This window comes from Mustela nigripes, chromosome 17 (genome assembly GCF_022355385.1).
Source record: "Mustela nigripes isolate SB6536 chromosome 17, MUSNIG.SB6536, whole genome shotgun sequence".
NCBI classification, from domain to species: Eukaryota; Metazoa; Chordata; class Mammalia; order Carnivora; family Mustelidae; genus Mustela; species Mustela nigripes.
Genome location: NC_081573.1, coordinates 13,013,695 through 13,029,709, shown reverse-complemented (window position 1 = coordinate 13,029,709; position 16,015 = coordinate 13,013,695). Strand labels below are relative to the sequence as shown.

Genomic DNA, 16,015 nt, shown 5'->3' with positions numbered 1-16,015 from the left:
AAGGAGCCTTTGTGAAGAAACCATAGGCCAAATATTGAAAAATATCCTAACACCCCTCCCAGGAGATCGCCAGATACCTGGGAAGCTTTCAGGAACGACATCACACTTTCTAATCTGTCCAGGTGCTTTGCCAGATTATGCCATTGCCAGATGGCATCTCACTTCTACAGGCTGGCGGGGCCCCCCACAGCCTGTCATCTCAGCATATTCAGGGAAGGCTGATTTTGTCCTCACTCATTCCCAGGAGGGAGACATGTGTGATGGGAGCTCTTTGGGGTGGCCTCATTTTCCATCTCTGCCCTGTCCCCAGTGGTTCAGGCATGGACCTGACTGACCTCTTCTCTCCAGGACTTTCCAGAAATAGCTTCCCTCTTTAGTGGGTAATTTAAAAAAAAAAAAAAAAGATTTATTTATTTATTTGAAAGAGAGCAACCACAAATAGGAGGAGTAGCAGGGAGAGGGAAAGGAAGAATCGGGGCTTGATTCCAGGACCCTGGGATCATGACCTGAGCTGAAGACAGACGCTTAAATGACTGAGCCCCCCAGGCACCCTTTTGGTATTGTCTACAGGTGATGCCTGTGATGGATCTGTCTAGTCTCCAAATCACCCAACCCTGAAACTGCCTGCCTCACTGTTGAAGCTGTCTTTAATTTCTACCTATTGTGTGTGTGGTTGGGGGTGGGTGAGATGGAGAACAGAATAGGGCTCTAACAGGATAAAGAGGGAGAAAGGTCTTAGTGGGAGACCTCACCTTCAACAGCAGGATGGCACAGAACCCTTGCAGTCTAGACCCAGGGCCTCCTGGGACAGGCTGAAAGTCTCTGGGTTAAATCTTGGTCCTGGATGCCAGGACAGCCTGACAGGCCCAGAGCTTTGGACACTGGGTATTCCATATGGCAACCTCTAGTTCTTCCTGGGCAGCAGGGGTTGGGTTCTTTGTTCCTGGGAATGTCCACATTCCCCAGTAGAGTTGAGGGGCCGCTGTCTCCTGGGACCTGCCCATGAGTAAGGCCCCTGATGTCCAAAATCTATAGACAGGTTGGTTACATCACTGGATGTAAGATCTCCAAGGGCCAGGCAGAACCGTAATCGGGTACAAGAGATCAGCATCTCCTTTCTACATCACTGTCAGGCTTTTAGACCACTTCTCCCTTCACCAGGTGAGCTCTTGGTATCTGACTTAAAAGACTGAGAGCCTAGAATCTTTCAGCCTTTCCCAGGAGGGCACAGGATAGAAATGCAAATTAGGATATACACTGGAAAGGAACAAGTTAAAGTGTCTTTTTTTTTTTTTTTTTTAAGATTTTATTTGTCAGAGAGCAAGGGCACAAGCAGGGGGACCGACAGGCAGAGGGAGAAGCAGGCTCCCCGCTGAATAGGGAGCCTGATGCAGGACGCAATCCCAGGACCTGGGATCATGACCTAAGCCCACGGCAGATGCTTAACCGACTGAGCCACCTAGGTGTCCCCAAAGTTAAAAGTGTCTTTATTTGTAGATGACATGATCTGGGTGTAGAAAATCCCAAGGAATCCATTAAAAAGTATATTAAAAATAGGTATGAGGGGTACCTGGGTGGCTTAGTTGGTTAAGTGTCTGACTCTTGGTTTTGGCTCAGGGCTCAGCACTCAGTGTAGAGTACTCGTGAGAGTCTCTGTCCCCCTCTCCTGCCCCTGGGTCCCTCCCCCACATCTATTCTTCTCTCCTGCTCTAAAAAGACATATATGTATATATGCAAATATATGCCATATATATATATATACACATATATATATATATGCAAAAACAAGGACAAAGCAGAGCTGCAAAGTTACCCATACAAATGATCAAATATGATTAATGAAGCAATTCCATTCATAGCAGCCTGAGAAAGAATGAAATGAATAGGTCTAACAAAACAAGTGCCGTACTCTGAAAACACTCTGAAAGCTATAAAACAGTGCTAAGAGAAACTGGTGAGAAACAGTCCATGCTCGTGGATTAGCTGATTCAATGTTTTAAGATGACAGTGTTCTCCAAGTTGAAATACAGACTCCATGCAATCCCTATCAAAACCACAGCTGACATCTTCAGTAGAAACTAACAAGCTGATCCTAAATTCACAAAAGAATTACAAGAGCCAAAATGATTTTGACCAGGAACAAAGCCGGATTTACTTTACCTAATTTAAAAAATTTCTATAAAGCTATAGTAATCAAAACTGTGGCACTGGCATAAAGACAGACACACAGATCTGTAGAACAGACTTAAGAGTACCAAAATAACTTTACTCAAGTGATCTTCTTTCCTTTTCTTTTTTTTTTTTTAATATTTTATTTATTTATTTGACACACAGAGAAAGATCACAAGTAGGCAGAACAGCAGGCAGAGAGAGATGGGGAAGCAGGCTTCCCGCTGAGCAGAGAGCCCGATGCGGGGCTCGATCCCAGGACCCTGGGATCATGACCTGAACCGAAGGCAGAGGCTTAATACCCACTGAGCCACCCAGGCACCCCTTGTTTTAATTTTCTTAATAACATCTTTTGAAGAGGGATATTTTATTTTTTCTTTAATGTAAGCTCTGAGGCCAACATGGGGCTTGAACTCAGAACCCTGAGATCCAAGAGTCACTTGCTGTACCAACTGAGTCAGTCAGGTGTCCCTTGAAGAGCAGTATTTTACATTTTGATGAAGTCTCTATGTAGAGGCTGCTTTTAGGCAAACAGGCCTAAGCGATGGGATGTAGTGATGCCCTGGCTGAACACAGGATCACTGGGTGACCCACCTCACAATATCCATAGACCAGGGAGGCCTGGGTCGCTTAGTCGGGTGAGCATCCCACTCTTGATTGCAGCTCAGATCATGATCTCAGGGTCATGGTATTGAGCCCGACGTGGAGGCTTTGCGCTCAGGGGGAATCTGCTCAGGATTCTCCTTTTCCCTCACCCTTCGCCCCTCCCCGCTGAGGGCTCACGTGTGCATGTGTGTTTTCTCTCAGATAAATAAATCAATCTTGAAAAAAAGAAAAAAGTATATACATAGGGTCTAACTGACCAATGGACTACTTTCAAGTAGGCAGTTACCAAAAAGGAGAATTCCATATGTCACCAACCTCCTCATCTCCCCACACTGAAAATAGCCCCTGCCCACTGCGTCATTGCGGAGAGCCTCTCCTCTGCTAACCTGTCCACCATTTAAACTTCCGTCACAAGGCACAGACCAAGAGGAAATAAATACGGAGTCTTAACACAGAATATATAAAGAATTTGTGTAACTCAATGATAAGAAGACAACCCAAGTAAAAATGAACAGAAGATCTGAATGGACATTTTATCAAAATGTTAAAAAGCACATGGAAAGATGCCTGACATCATTATTCATTAGGAAAACTTAAGTTAAAAACCCCTTGAGGGGCGCCTGGGTGGCTCAGTGGGTTAAAGCCTCTGCTTTCAGCTCAGGTCATGATCCCAGGCTCCTGGGATCGAGCCCCGCATCGGGCTCTCTGCTCAGCGGGGAGCCTGCTTTCTCCTCTCTCTCTCTCTCTCTGCTTGCCTCTCTGCCTAATTGTGATCTCTGTCTGTCAAATAAATAAATAAATCTTTTAAAAAAATATAATAAATAAATAAATAAATAAATAATCCATTGAGATTTCACCCTCACCAGGATGCAACACCAAGTGTTGGCGGGAAGGCAGAGAAAACAAACAGTCCTACAGTGCTGGTGGGAATATAAAACGGTAGAGACACTTTGGAAAACAGTTTGGCAGTGAAGAGAGAAACATGAACTTAACACAGGACTTAGAAGTTCCACTCCTAGGAACTGTCAGGCAGGAAGACTTTACTCCGCCCTATGGTCCTTCTAACTGGACTTAGAATCAAACTGACATGATACAGATTATCAAGAGAAAATCAAATTTAATGGGCATACATACAGGGAATCAACAGACAGGAAATTCCGAAGACAGTGAGGCAACATGAAGCTTACGTGAGCTGAGGGCAGAAGTCTAAGGATACGAAGCGGAGAAAGCCCTTCAGCAAGAAGTTGAAAGGAGAGATTTGGAAACACAAGGTTGCTCTATTACGCAGATAAATTCCTTACATAAAGGGGAGTCTCTGTTCATGACTCTCTTCCTATTACAGGCTCTCCTTCCCCATTTAAATTAGGCAGTTGTGGGAAAGGCAGAGAGCTTTTCCTGCATCTGCTGGTTTTGTTTTTTGTTTTTTAAGATTTTATTTATTTATTTGAAAGTAGGAGCAGGGAGGAGAGAGAGAAAGAGGCTCCCCGCTGAGCAGGGAGCCTGATACAGGGCTTGATCCCAGGGTCGGGTGCCATGACCTGAGCGGAAAGCAGACGCTCAACCCAACTGGGCCACTCAGAGTTCTGTTTATTCCTTTTTTTCTTTTAAGTAGGCTCTATATCCAGTGCAGAGGCCAACTGCCTCACAATCAGAGATCAAGACCTGAGCTGAGATCAAGAGTCACACACTGAGCCACCCAGGGGCCCCTTGATTACCTTTAAGTCAAAAGAATCTTTATGCCTAAGTGGCCCATCTTGGGGAAGCCTGTCCTTGACTCCTAAGAATCCACCCAAGCAAAATGAAAACATATGTCTCCACAAAGATTTGTAAGCAAAATGTGCCTACTAGCATCATTTATAATAGCCAAGAACTTGAAACAATTCAAAATCTGTCAGTTAATGATGGATAAATAAACCGTGGTGTATCCATACAAAGGAATATTATTCAGCAATAAAATGGAAAAAAATTCTGATATTTATGAATAACATGCATAACCTCAAGAACATTATGCTCAGTGACAGAAACGAGACATGAAGAACTACATATTACATGATTCCACTGATATGAAATATCCAGAAAAGGCAAAAGTATAGAAACATATGTAGATTAGTGGTTGCTAGGGGCTGGGGATGGGAGTGGATTTTAGCTATAAAAGTGTCCAAAGGAACCTTCTGAGGCAATGGGAATGGGTAAGATAATAATGTCTGTACAATTCTATACATTTACGAAAAGTCATTAATAGTGCACTTATAACGGGTGTGTTTTACACTATGTAAACTAACTCTTGATAAAGCCACTTAGCAATCAGGACTATTCATTCTCACAGTCCTGGAGTTCCTGACCGCATGGTGATAACCAGAGTATCTAGCCCACTAGAAGATGACAGGAAAGCATGAAACACTGGTTAGGCATACAGCTCTGGGAGCTACACAGATCCTTTTTTTTTTTTTTTTAAGATTTTACTTATTTATTTGACAGACAGAGATCATAAGTAGGCAGAGAGGCAAGCAGAGAGAGAATAAGGGAAGCAGGCTCCTCGCCGAGCAAAGAGCCCGATATGGGGCTCGATCCCAGGACTCTGGGATCACGACCTGAGCTGAAGGCAGAGGCTTTAACCCACTGAGCCACCCAGGTGCCCCAGCTACACAGATCCTTAAGACACCCTGTAAACCTTCAGCTTGCAAGGACCCAGACATGAAAATGGTGTGCCAGGCTCCTCCATGTCCTATCTGTCACAATCAGTGTTCTTTACCCATTAATGGTACTCATTTCCTTCTCACACAAACACAAGTGGGTGATATATTGCTAGGATGTGGCCTGCAGGGGGCCTCCTTTCAACACTGCTGAGATGGGAAGGACAGTCCCTGAAACACAGACCATCAGACCAACCACTGCCTTTTCTAGGCGAACTCCAGGTCCAAAGCTTCAGAACGTACAAGCTTCATTCTTTGCCAGGGAACACGGGGTACAAAGGCCAACTGGTCACATCTGGACCGAGATGAGCCATGCCTTGCTGCTGTGCCCTCTATGAGGTGCTACAGGGGCCCTCACGACCAACCTATGAACACCTCTGTCACATTCTCTATGCACTCCTGCTAAACAGGAGTCTAACATCAGAGGTGAATTAACGAATGATAAATGCATTATCAAATGGCCCAGAGCAGTGTGAGGTCCTGGTACCAGAGCTGGGTGATGACAGCAATGCATAAGAACTGTTAGCAGGACCTGAAGCAGCTTGATGAAGGCATCAGGGATGTCAAAGGCAGACTTCACAAGGTCCATATACAATGGGAAATTTACCCAGAAGCCCTCCAAAAGCTATCCCATCAGGCCCTTTGCTTAGAGCAGGAGTCCATGCCAAATTCAGTCACAGGTGAGTACCGTGATACCACTTCAGTGGATGCCGGGCCACCGCCATCTCTCCAGGGGAAGGCAAGCAGGGAACAGGGACTGCTTCTGCTGAGCAACAGGAGGGGACCATCAAACACAGAAGGGCTTTTCCCACAGCACCCAGCAGTGCAACAAGTGGTCTCAAAGTCCAGTGTGGCCCCTACAGGCTTCCCCACACACAGGCCAGTCACAGAGTGTCTCTTCAGGTAATGTTCTTCTATACAAGGTCCAACTTGTGGCTGAAGGTTCTACGTAGGGTCTTTCTCAGGTATCAATTCTTTTGTATTGAACAAAGTTTGTAAAATAGGTTGATTATTTAAAATAAAATGTTAAAAAAAAAAGAAAAGGGCAGTGGAAGACTACATTCACTGCTTTCAAATGGCATTTTTCTACTGAAGTTGTTGATGTTGACAGGGCAGGAGCCGTGGCCAACAGCTCTCCCGTGCTGGTTGTACACAGAGGAGCTTTCTCCAGTTAATATTTCTATGCAGAACACGACAGGAGCTGCAGCTTTTTGCTCTCCTATTCCCTATACTCACTCACAATGCAGTAATTTGCTGCAATACTGGATTCAATCTTGTGAGAGGCGGCTTTCCAACATCAGCTGTACTCATTACGCCTTTCTCCAATAAGGATCATGGGAGACAGGTTCAATATTTTCTTGAAAGTGACTGCATTTGTACAACTGTTCTCTGACATGAATCTCTTGGTGCTAACAAGAATGGAGCTCTGGACGTAGATACCCACATTCTCTGCATGTGGGTCCTTTAGTGCAAGGGGGAAATGGAAAATTTCGCTCAAGCCTGGGCCATACTCACTGCCTTTATAAAGGCTTTCTCAAGGAGAACATTCTGGTGGTCCAAAGGAATAGAGCTCTAGCTGGAGGTTTTCTCATATTACCACACTCACAACATTTGAAGATATGAATGTACTCCTGCTTTCTCAGGATGGAGGCAAAGGTGATAACCTTCCCACCTTCCCGACGTACTTGGGATTTTTTTTCCCATTCTGAAACATTTTTGGTGACTGATAGTTTACTTCAGTGTTAATTCTCTGTGGGTCAACAAAATGTCGAGCTGGAAGGGCCTGGCGATAGGCAGGGGCTGTGCAGTAAGGGTGGTCCAGCCACAGCCACTGTATCTACCTTCCTTTGAGGGAACAAGCAGTCTCATGGAGGAACAAATTTTCAAGAACTACTTAGGGGCGCCTGGGTGGCTCAGTGGGTTAAGCCTCTGCCTTCAGCTCAGGTCATGATCTCAGGGTCCTGGGATCGAGCCCCGCATCCGACTCTCTGCACAGCAGGGAGTCTGCTTCCTCCTCTCTCTCTCTCTGCCTGCCCCTCTGCCTACTTGTGATCGCTCTCTCTACCAAATAAATAAAATATTAAAAAAAAAAAAAAAAGATGTATCAGCTCAGGACATGTTAAGGGGAGGCCACTGGTGGGGGACCTGACCAGAAGAGGGGAGAAGGAGAAAAGCTGTAAGGCAAAGGACACAGAGGGATCAGCCAGGGGACAAGAGTCAAGGGAAAGTAGAATGGAGTGTCAGAAAGGGGTCAGAATGATAGAAAAGAGGCATGGCTACTCACTTTGGGACCAGGGGAACAGAGGGCATAGGTCAAGTACCAGATGAGAGATGAGCCCACTGCTACAGTCCCTCCCACAACAGTTTTGTGCTGACCAGTACTGGTCCTCCATGGGCCTCTCTGGTCAAGAAATGATTCAAGCTGCCCTGTCCAGGTCTCCTTGCCAAGTTCAACTTGGGTGACCACATTTAGGGTAGTGCAGTCATTCTTAGGTGGGATCAAGTGATCCCACTGTGAGAGGTCAGCCCCATGTCAGGGGATTTACCCATAACAGAGCAAGAGGGGTGAGGATCGCTATGCATCTGGAGAATGGAACCTCATGAAACGAAGAACCAGAAAATATCTCAGCAGAAAAGCTCATTGTCCCCATAATCAATGACCATGTCAATGCTCACGTGTCATCACAAGGACTGACAAGGGACAGCTGGCAGAAAACTTGCTGGAGGGTTTTTTTTCCCTGACAGAGGGGACAGAAAAGCAACAGGCCCTGATGGGGTCTCTTGGCCAGATAATAACCAAGCTTGATGTGATCTCCTATGTGGGTTGTGATATTTTTGACCCTTAACCATGATAAAAAGGTCCCAAGACAAAGAGTTCAGGTTGCTTATGCAGCAGTCTGGGAGAAGAGGTATCAAACACGGGCCAGCATCAGGACCAGCAGCACAACCCACGGGGAACGCACTGGCCTAACCTGGCGAGGACAGGGCCATGCCATGGTAGTAGCCCCACTGTGCCTTATGAAGGAGCCCCACTTTTTCTAAAAGAGATATGTAGCCTTCTCCTTAAAGATCAACAGGCTCTGCAATACCAGGCCAGGGAGCAGATGGCTATGAGCCCTGGGCATGGGACCTGGGGCCCCAGTCTGTCCTGCCAGCCACCTCCCCTTACGTCTCCCAAACCTTGTTCCCTGACATGCCTGCTCACCCTCTGAGGGTTGGCCGTCCTCCTGGATGCGCACTCTCCCCAGATCCACTGGTCTTTGGACAGCACTTCTCTTTTTTGGCACCCATGTCCTCCACCTAGCCACTGGTCCTTCGTCTGGACACCCCACATTCACCTCAGAGCCATTCATCTGTAACCACAACTCAAGACTCTCCTTCCAAAATGCCATTCTCAGGCCCTTCCTTGGACCACAGCCTGGAATGGGAGTCCAAACCAGAACTCCCTGTGTGTTCACAGTACATATGTCACCCCCACTCAGAGGTCTCCAGACAATTCGGACTCTACATCTACAAAATCTAACTGCTAATCTTCCCCAAAACATCCTCCTCCTTTGGGACCATCTCAACGAGCAGTAGTACCTCATTCCTTCTAAACCCTTGGGATGGTCCTTTATCTGCCACTTACATTCACTCCTCACATCCACCCCGAAAACCCATCAACTCCGTCTTGAAAATCTAACCGAAATATGATCGCTTCTTTCCCGTCTCCTACTTCTGCCCCGGACAGGCCACCACCGTAACGGTCCCGACGAATCCTGCGGCAGCATCCTCATAAATCTTCCTGTTTTCAGCCTGGCCACAGCCCGTCTCCCACCAGCGCGCTCACTTAGTATGTCTACTGGGTATTCATTGGGATACTCTCAAAATCCTACATCAGTTCATGGACATCCCTCTTCTACTAAAAAATTTCCATGACTCCTAGCACTCCTCTCAGGCTTTTGGCTCCTTGCAGTGGAAGACGGAGCTTTCCTGAATGTCCTCGGGTCGGTCTTACCTCTGAGTCGTTGCACATGCAGATCCCTCTGCCTGCGTCCTCTGTATCTCACGACACTAGGTTCTGGGCTGAAGACCCGGCCCCTGCGAACGCTCCATCGTCCTGAACGTCGAGGCCTGGAGTTCAGTCGGGGACTAGGACACTGGGACTGAGTCCAGCCGGGTGGGGGCCAGGACACGATTCTTCAGCCGTGACTGCTCGATACGCTCACTCATCACGCCCGCAGGACCGTGGAGCCTCCTGGACACAGGCCACAACCTGGCAGCAAGGTCCCTCAGCCACACCAGACAAAACCGCAAGCGGCCAAAGAAATGCCCGGATCCCGGAAGTGGTGACCGGAAGACCTCTGCCGTGCCGGAAACGCCCCTAGCCCATCATTGGCCAGAGTTCAGACGGCGCGCGCACAGGGATACACTGAGGGAACGCTTGGTGAGGGGCTTTCTGGGTAATGTAGTTCGCGTCGCGGAAGCAGGGACAAGCCAGGCGTGGTCCCGATCACCTCGGAAACGACGCAGCGGCGCGGTGACTGGCTCCGGGACCTAGAGTCGTAGCGGGCTGCGGGCCTGGATCCCCTGCTTGCTCAGGGTCTGGGCTTTTCTGCGTGAGCAGCTGAGGATGGGGCGGGACTTCCATTGTCGCCACTGCATTCCTCAATTCGCGGTAGGTGGGGTGCTTGTCAGGTGGCCCCAGGGACCAGAGATGAGGGTAGGGAAGTGCCGGGACTGTAACTACTCCACTGCATGCACTTTTCCTCCTCAGCTAACGGCTCCTCCTTCCTAAGCCTTGGTTTCCCGGATGCAGAACGGAGGTAACGACTCCCCCGCTTCGCCTTCGTCCCACGGTCCCGGGATGCAGTTCCCAGGTCCCTGGGTGCATGCTATGCTGGGGAAGACTAAGGCTCTTAGTGCGACCATCAGCCCGCGGTCACCCCGGACAGTGGGGGTTTGAAGCTTTGGATTAGCCCTCATTGCTTGTCTCTGTCGCTGCCTCGCACCGTCCCGCCCAAACCACAGACTGACCAGGACAGCAGCGTCCCAGATGGACCCGAGTCAGGTGAGTGGAGGGTGTCCCAGCCCCTCACCCGCTGGGATCCCAGTCCTGATCCTGTAGCGCCTGTACGGGGAAGAGTGGTGTCCTGGACTCTTCACCTACGCTTGAGTCTGGAGGCCAGAGTCACTTCTCCTAGCATCCGAAATCCAGGCCGGAAGTTATATGGAGGGGTTCACTGATAGTTGGCAACCTCCTCCAGAGCTTCCCTGCTGTAATCTGACAGCGAGCCTGAAGTTGGAGGGCAGGGAGAAAGTGAAGAAAGAGGCAGGTCACTCCAGATTGGTAGGTTGCAGATTAAATAAGCAAGGGCAGGTACACAGCAAGCTTGCCTTGGACAGCCACAAGAAGAGTAGACCTCCACATCAGCCCACTGAATCATAAGTTTATACAGAGACCTTAACTTAGTTCAGTCACGGATACCACCCAGATCGCAATCTCAAGGCTTTGTCCCTGAGGGAATTTCTGGGAGGGGGTAAGAATACACATTCCAAGAACCAGAGGTGATGACAAGCCTCCACTGCCCAGGTCCAGCTCATGCATGGGTCAACTGGCCGTCACATTTTGATGATCTCCCCTGACATTCACATTTCTGGAGTTCTATGGGATAAGATCTGGAAGGGTGTCCCAGGCACAGGGACCAGGATGTGCAAATTTCTTGGAGGTGAGTGTAGGATGAAAATGTTCAGAGAACTACAGGTCTATATTTTGTCTGGTGGACATAGATAGCAGGAGGACAGGTATTGGCCTGGAATGGCAAGCTGAGGAGCTAAGTCTCTATTTATAGAGTGTGGTGCGAGTGTGGGAAGTTTAGAGCAGAGAAGGGAGGTGGTCTGACTCAGGTCTTTTTTTTTTTTTTTTTAGATTTTATTTATTTGACAGAGAGACCGTGGGAGAGGGAACACAGCAGGGAGAGTGGGAGAGGCAGACTTCCTGCCAAACAGGGAGCCCGACAAGGGGCCTGATCACAAGACCCTGGGATCATGACCTGAGCCAAAGGCAGACACTCAACCACTGAGCCACCCAGATCCCCTGACTCAGGTTTTAATAAGCTACCTCTGGATGCTGAATGGAGAACAGATTTGGTCAGGGGGCAGTGGAGGTGGGGTTGGAGGTAGGACGACCACTGAGTCTTCCACTGAGTGACTGCAATAGTTCAGGTGTATGTGCTTTTAGGCCAAAGGTAGAAGTAGGAGAAATTGTTGGCTCTTGAACTTTTTAAGTAGGGTGGACTAGATTTCCTGATGTGACACAGTGAGATAAGAGGGTTGACCCAGATAGACAGATATGGAAGTTAGAGTGAGTAGATATCAGAGGGAAGATAAAGAGTTGGGTTTGGGCCATATTGTATTTGAGGTATCTGACACACTTCCAAATTAAGGTATCATGTATGCTTTATATCAAGTCCAGGCTGGAGACATCCAATGGATGAATACTTGTGTGTGGACATGATGTGTGGCTGTGGGTTGACCAGAATGGTGACCAGGCCTCTGATGACAGACTAGACATGAAACATAAAAGTAACAGAGGTAGGATGACAGTGGGACCTGAGGTAGGACTGGTTTACCGCTCTACAGCTCATCAGGTTTTTGTGGCCACCCTCCTTGGGGTCTGAGGGTGGGGGAGGGGGTGTCTGGCTGGAGAATAATCAGGAGAAGAAAAGGTCAGTGTAGCCTAAGAGTCCCTAAGCCAGGGATAGGGGACAGTAGGTCTGGGATTTTTCTACTAGGAAGAGTGAGAACAGCTTTGACATGTGAAGGGACAGCATGAGGGGACAAGGATAGAGGTGGAAGAGAGCAGGGGTGTTTAAGATCTACTCATGGTTCTGGGGAACTGAAGGCTGAAGTAACACGGCTAGGAGGGGAGGCATTAACGAGAAGTGATGGCTGTTTCTGGAAGTCCTGTTTTTTTGGAGATCCAGGCAGGCCAGGCTCAGTGTTGGATCTTGGTTGCCTTTGTTGGATGTGCTGTGCACAGAGTGGGATATAGGGATTTAGGGAGATGCCTGTGGTGTGGACGGGGAGAGGGGGGCTAGAAATGATGATGGTGTAGTCCAAAGAATGACATGTACAAGGTAAGGGAATGTGAACCAGTGTGCCCAGGGCCCTGGTACTAGAGGCTTAAGGGAGAAAAGAGTCTGAATTTTTTTATACTTGTGAAATGTGATCTGGAGAGACAAGAGACACAACACAAGAGTTTGTTTACTGTGGGGAGGGGTTCCTGGCCAGTCCAGCACTCAGACAGCAACTGTCTGCCCATCTGGCTTGTGTTCCTCTGGATTGGGTTGGCCTGGATACAATGACCAGTGGGACTACAAGGAGAGAGGGACACCAGTGGTGTCAGGGCCTCTCATCTCCTCCGAGGTGGGGGACTGAGGAGGAGGAAGAGCTGCAGGTGAGTGAGGGGAAGAGGACCAAGGGGGTCACAAGAAGAGGACGTGCCAGTAGTAGGTGTGGCAGCACTCTGAGTCATAGGTCAAGGGCCTACATCCATTTAACTATTTTGTTTGTTTTTCAGCCCATCCATTGGTGCCTTGGCTTAGGTGTCCCGTCATTGCAGAGCCCAGTGACCTTTGAAGATGTGGCCGTGTACTTCTCCAGGGAGGAGTGGGGGATTCTTAATGTAAGCCAGAGGCACCTGTACCACAGTGTGATGCTGGAGAACTTTGAGCTCATGACCTCACTTGGTAAGGCCTTTCTGCCCGGCCCAGCATGGTGACCAGCTTCTGCCCTTTTGCCTTCTTCTCACAGAAAGATTTCTGTTCGCCCCATAGCTAGACCCAAGGCACTGGTTCTTTGCAGGTTTCCTATTACAGATCTTGTGGGTGCTGGGACTGGGCTGTGTGCATTCTCCACGTCTCTTCTCAACAGCCTCATGAATAGTCCCAATAGCTCTTGCCCAGGGACCCTGTGGGAACAAAAGTTGGGGATCAGGCACGTGTCGTCTGCCTGATGGATCCAACTAAGCTTGACCAATCCTGGCTGGGGGATCCATTGTGCGGGACACCTAGATTCTTTTCCTTCCCTCATGAGACTCATTTTCTTTCTTGTTGTTTTTTTTTTTTTTTCTTTAAACTTCATTGAGATATACCATACAGTTCATACTTTGAAGTGTATAGCTCAGTGATTTTTAGTGTATTTGCACAGTTGTATAAATACTACCATAAACTAATTTTAGAACATTTTTATCACCTAAAGAGAAAATGTGCCCATTAACATTCCTTCCGCATCCTCCTTCAGCCATTCTCTCTCAGCCTTAGGCAACTGCTTACATACTTTATGACTGTGTACGTTTGCTTACTTAGAAATTTCATACAAACGGAGTCACACAGTATGTTTTTCCGTGAATGGCGTTCATTTAGCATAATATATTTGAGGTCATCCATGCTGTAAAACATGTCAGGACTGCATTCCATCTTATGGCCAAATAACATTCTGCTGTGGAGCTGTACCATGGTTTGTTTATTCGCTTGTCAGTTGCTTGGCATTTATTTTGTTTCCACTTTTCAGGTGTTAAGAAAAATGTTGCTATGAACATTCAAGTACAAGGTTTCGCATAAGGATGTTTTCATTTCTTTTGGGTAGATAAATAGAAATGGGATTGCCAAACTGTTTTCCAAATTGGCAGCACCGTTGTATAGCTCCACAGCAGTATATGAGCATTCCAACTTTTCTACTTCCTTATCAACACTTGTTGTCTGTTTTCCCATAGATAGCCTAGGGGGTGTGAAGTGGTTTTGATATGCATTTCTTTAATGACCAGTGGTGTTGAGCAACTTTTCATGCGCTTACTGGCACGCGCACACTCACACACACATCATTTGTCCCTCTCTTTGTCCTTGACTTTAGTAAGGCCTCCTTTATTCTGTGGCTTGGTTAGGTCCTGTCTTGCACAGTAGGCTCTTCACTCTTATTCTGGGCCCTTGGCCTGTCAACATCCCTTGGACCCATTCCTGTATATCTCAGCCACATAGTTCTAATGAAGTTACCCTTTCCACCAAGTGGAACACTCAGTTTGCCAGAAACTTCTCTGCTTTCAGGTTGTTGGCATGGAGTGGAAGATGAAGGGGCCCATTCCAAGCAGAATACATCTATAGAAGGGATGTCACAGGTCAGGATCCCCAGTGCAAATCCTTCTATCCAGAAGGCTAACACCTGTGATATGTGTGGCCCATTCTTGAAAGACATTTTGCACCTGGATGAACATCAAAGAACATATCCTGAGGAGACCCTCTATACATGTGGAACATGTGGAAGAGAATTTTCGTTCAGTGCAAACCTTCACCAGCACCAGGAGCTCAGTGGAGAAAAGCCCTTCAGATGGGACAAGGATAAGGACTCACATGTGGAAAATCTTACAGTTCACCTGTCTTCACTTGTGGGGAAGCCCTTCACTTGTGGAAAAGGTGGTAAGGATGACTTGGAGAGCCATGACCTCTTCCAGCACTCAACCACTAACAACAGCAGGAAGCCAAAAAGGAGCACAGAGTGCAGGGAGACCTTTTCACACAACTCTAATCTTGAGCAGCTCACAGAAGTCCATACCACACAGAAGCTCTTTAAGTGCAGCAACTGTGGAAAAGCCTTTCAGAAGACCTCCACTCTCCTCAACCACCTGAGAACTCACTCTAAAGAGACACCATTTAGATGCCGAACAGTTGGAAATTCCTTAGAGAAATCAACCCTTAGAGGAAAATCAACCCTTGTTAATCACCAAAAATGTCATGATCAGGAAACATGTCATGTGTGTAAAGCATGTGGGAAGACCTTCAGTCACCTTTCTAAATTGAGGAAACACCAGAAATTTCACACTGGAGTAAAATATTATGAGTGTGGTGATTCTGGGAAAACCTTCCACCACAAACTCACACTTGTTCATCACCAGAGAATTCACACAGGAGAAAGGCCTTATGAGTGCAGTGAATGTGGGAAAGCCTTTAATAACAGGTCACACCTCACTCAGCATGAGAAAGTTCACACTGGAGAAAGGCCTTTTGAGTGCAGCAAATGTGGAAGAACCTTCAGCCAAAACTCCAATTTCCTTCGGCACCAGAAAGTTCACACTCAAGTGAGACCTTATGAGTGCAATCAATGTGGTAAAGCCTTCAGCCGCAGCTCTGCCCTCATTCAGCACTGGAGAGTTCACACTGGAGAAAGGCCTTATGAGTGCAGTGAGTGTGGAAGAGCTTTTAACAATAACTCCAACCTTGCGCAGCACCAGAAGGTTCACACTGGAGAACGGCCTTTTGAGTGCAGTGAATGTGGTAGAGACTTTAACCAAAGCTCCCACCTCCTTCGACATCAGAAAGTTTACACTGGAGGGATGCCTGGGTGGCTCAGTTGGTTGGACGACTGCCTTCGGCTCAGGTCATGATCCCGGAGTCCCGGGATCGAGTCCCGCATCGGGCTCCCAGCTCCACGGGGAGTCTGCTTCACTCTCTGACCTTCTCCTTGCTCAGGCTCTCTCTCACTGTCTCTCTCTCAAATAAATAAATAAAATCTTT

The 16,015-nt window shown here is 47.6% G+C and overlaps 3 protein-coding genes across 8 annotated transcripts in view; 1 reads left to right on the top strand and 2 right to left on the bottom strand.

Annotated features, from left to right (window-relative positions):
- The window catches only part of LOC132005122 (zinc finger protein 324A-like), a 37,556-nt gene extending 27,767 nt beyond the window's left edge, over positions 1-9,789 (bottom strand). The window contains exon 1 of the mRNA XM_059381921.1: positions 9,466-9,789. Within this exon, the coding sequence (XP_059237904.1) occupies positions 9,466-9,483 (18 nt within the window). The 5' untranslated portion in view covers positions 9,484-9,789. The remainder of the gene's footprint in view (positions 1-9,465) is intronic.
- Positions 9,790-9,838: 49 nt separating this feature from the next.
- ZNF132 (zinc finger protein 132) overlaps positions 9,839-16,015 on the top strand; it is a 7,237-nt gene continuing 1,060 nt past the window's right edge. Inside the window, exons 1-5 of one of the 6 annotated variants that reach the window (XM_059381931.1) lie at positions 9,839-10,125; positions 10,225-10,273; positions 10,479-10,518; positions 13,030-13,198; positions 14,552-16,015. In XM_059381931.1, the coding sequence (XP_059237914.1) occupies positions 10,504-10,518; positions 13,030-13,198; positions 14,552-15,885 (1,518 nt within the window). In that variant the 5' untranslated portion in view covers positions 9,839-10,125; positions 10,225-10,273; positions 10,479-10,503 and the 3' untranslated portion in view covers positions 15,886-16,015. The other 5 variants (XM_059381933.1, XM_059381929.1, XM_059381928.1 and 2 more) reach the window with 5 other exon arrangements.
- LOC132005137 (zinc finger protein 584-like) overlaps positions 13,105-16,015 on the bottom strand; it is a 19,460-nt gene continuing 16,549 nt past the window's right edge. The window contains exon 5 of the transcript XR_009400736.1: positions 13,105-13,419. The gene's annotated coding sequence lies outside the window, so the exon portion shown is untranslated. The remainder of the gene's footprint in view (positions 13,420-16,015) is intronic.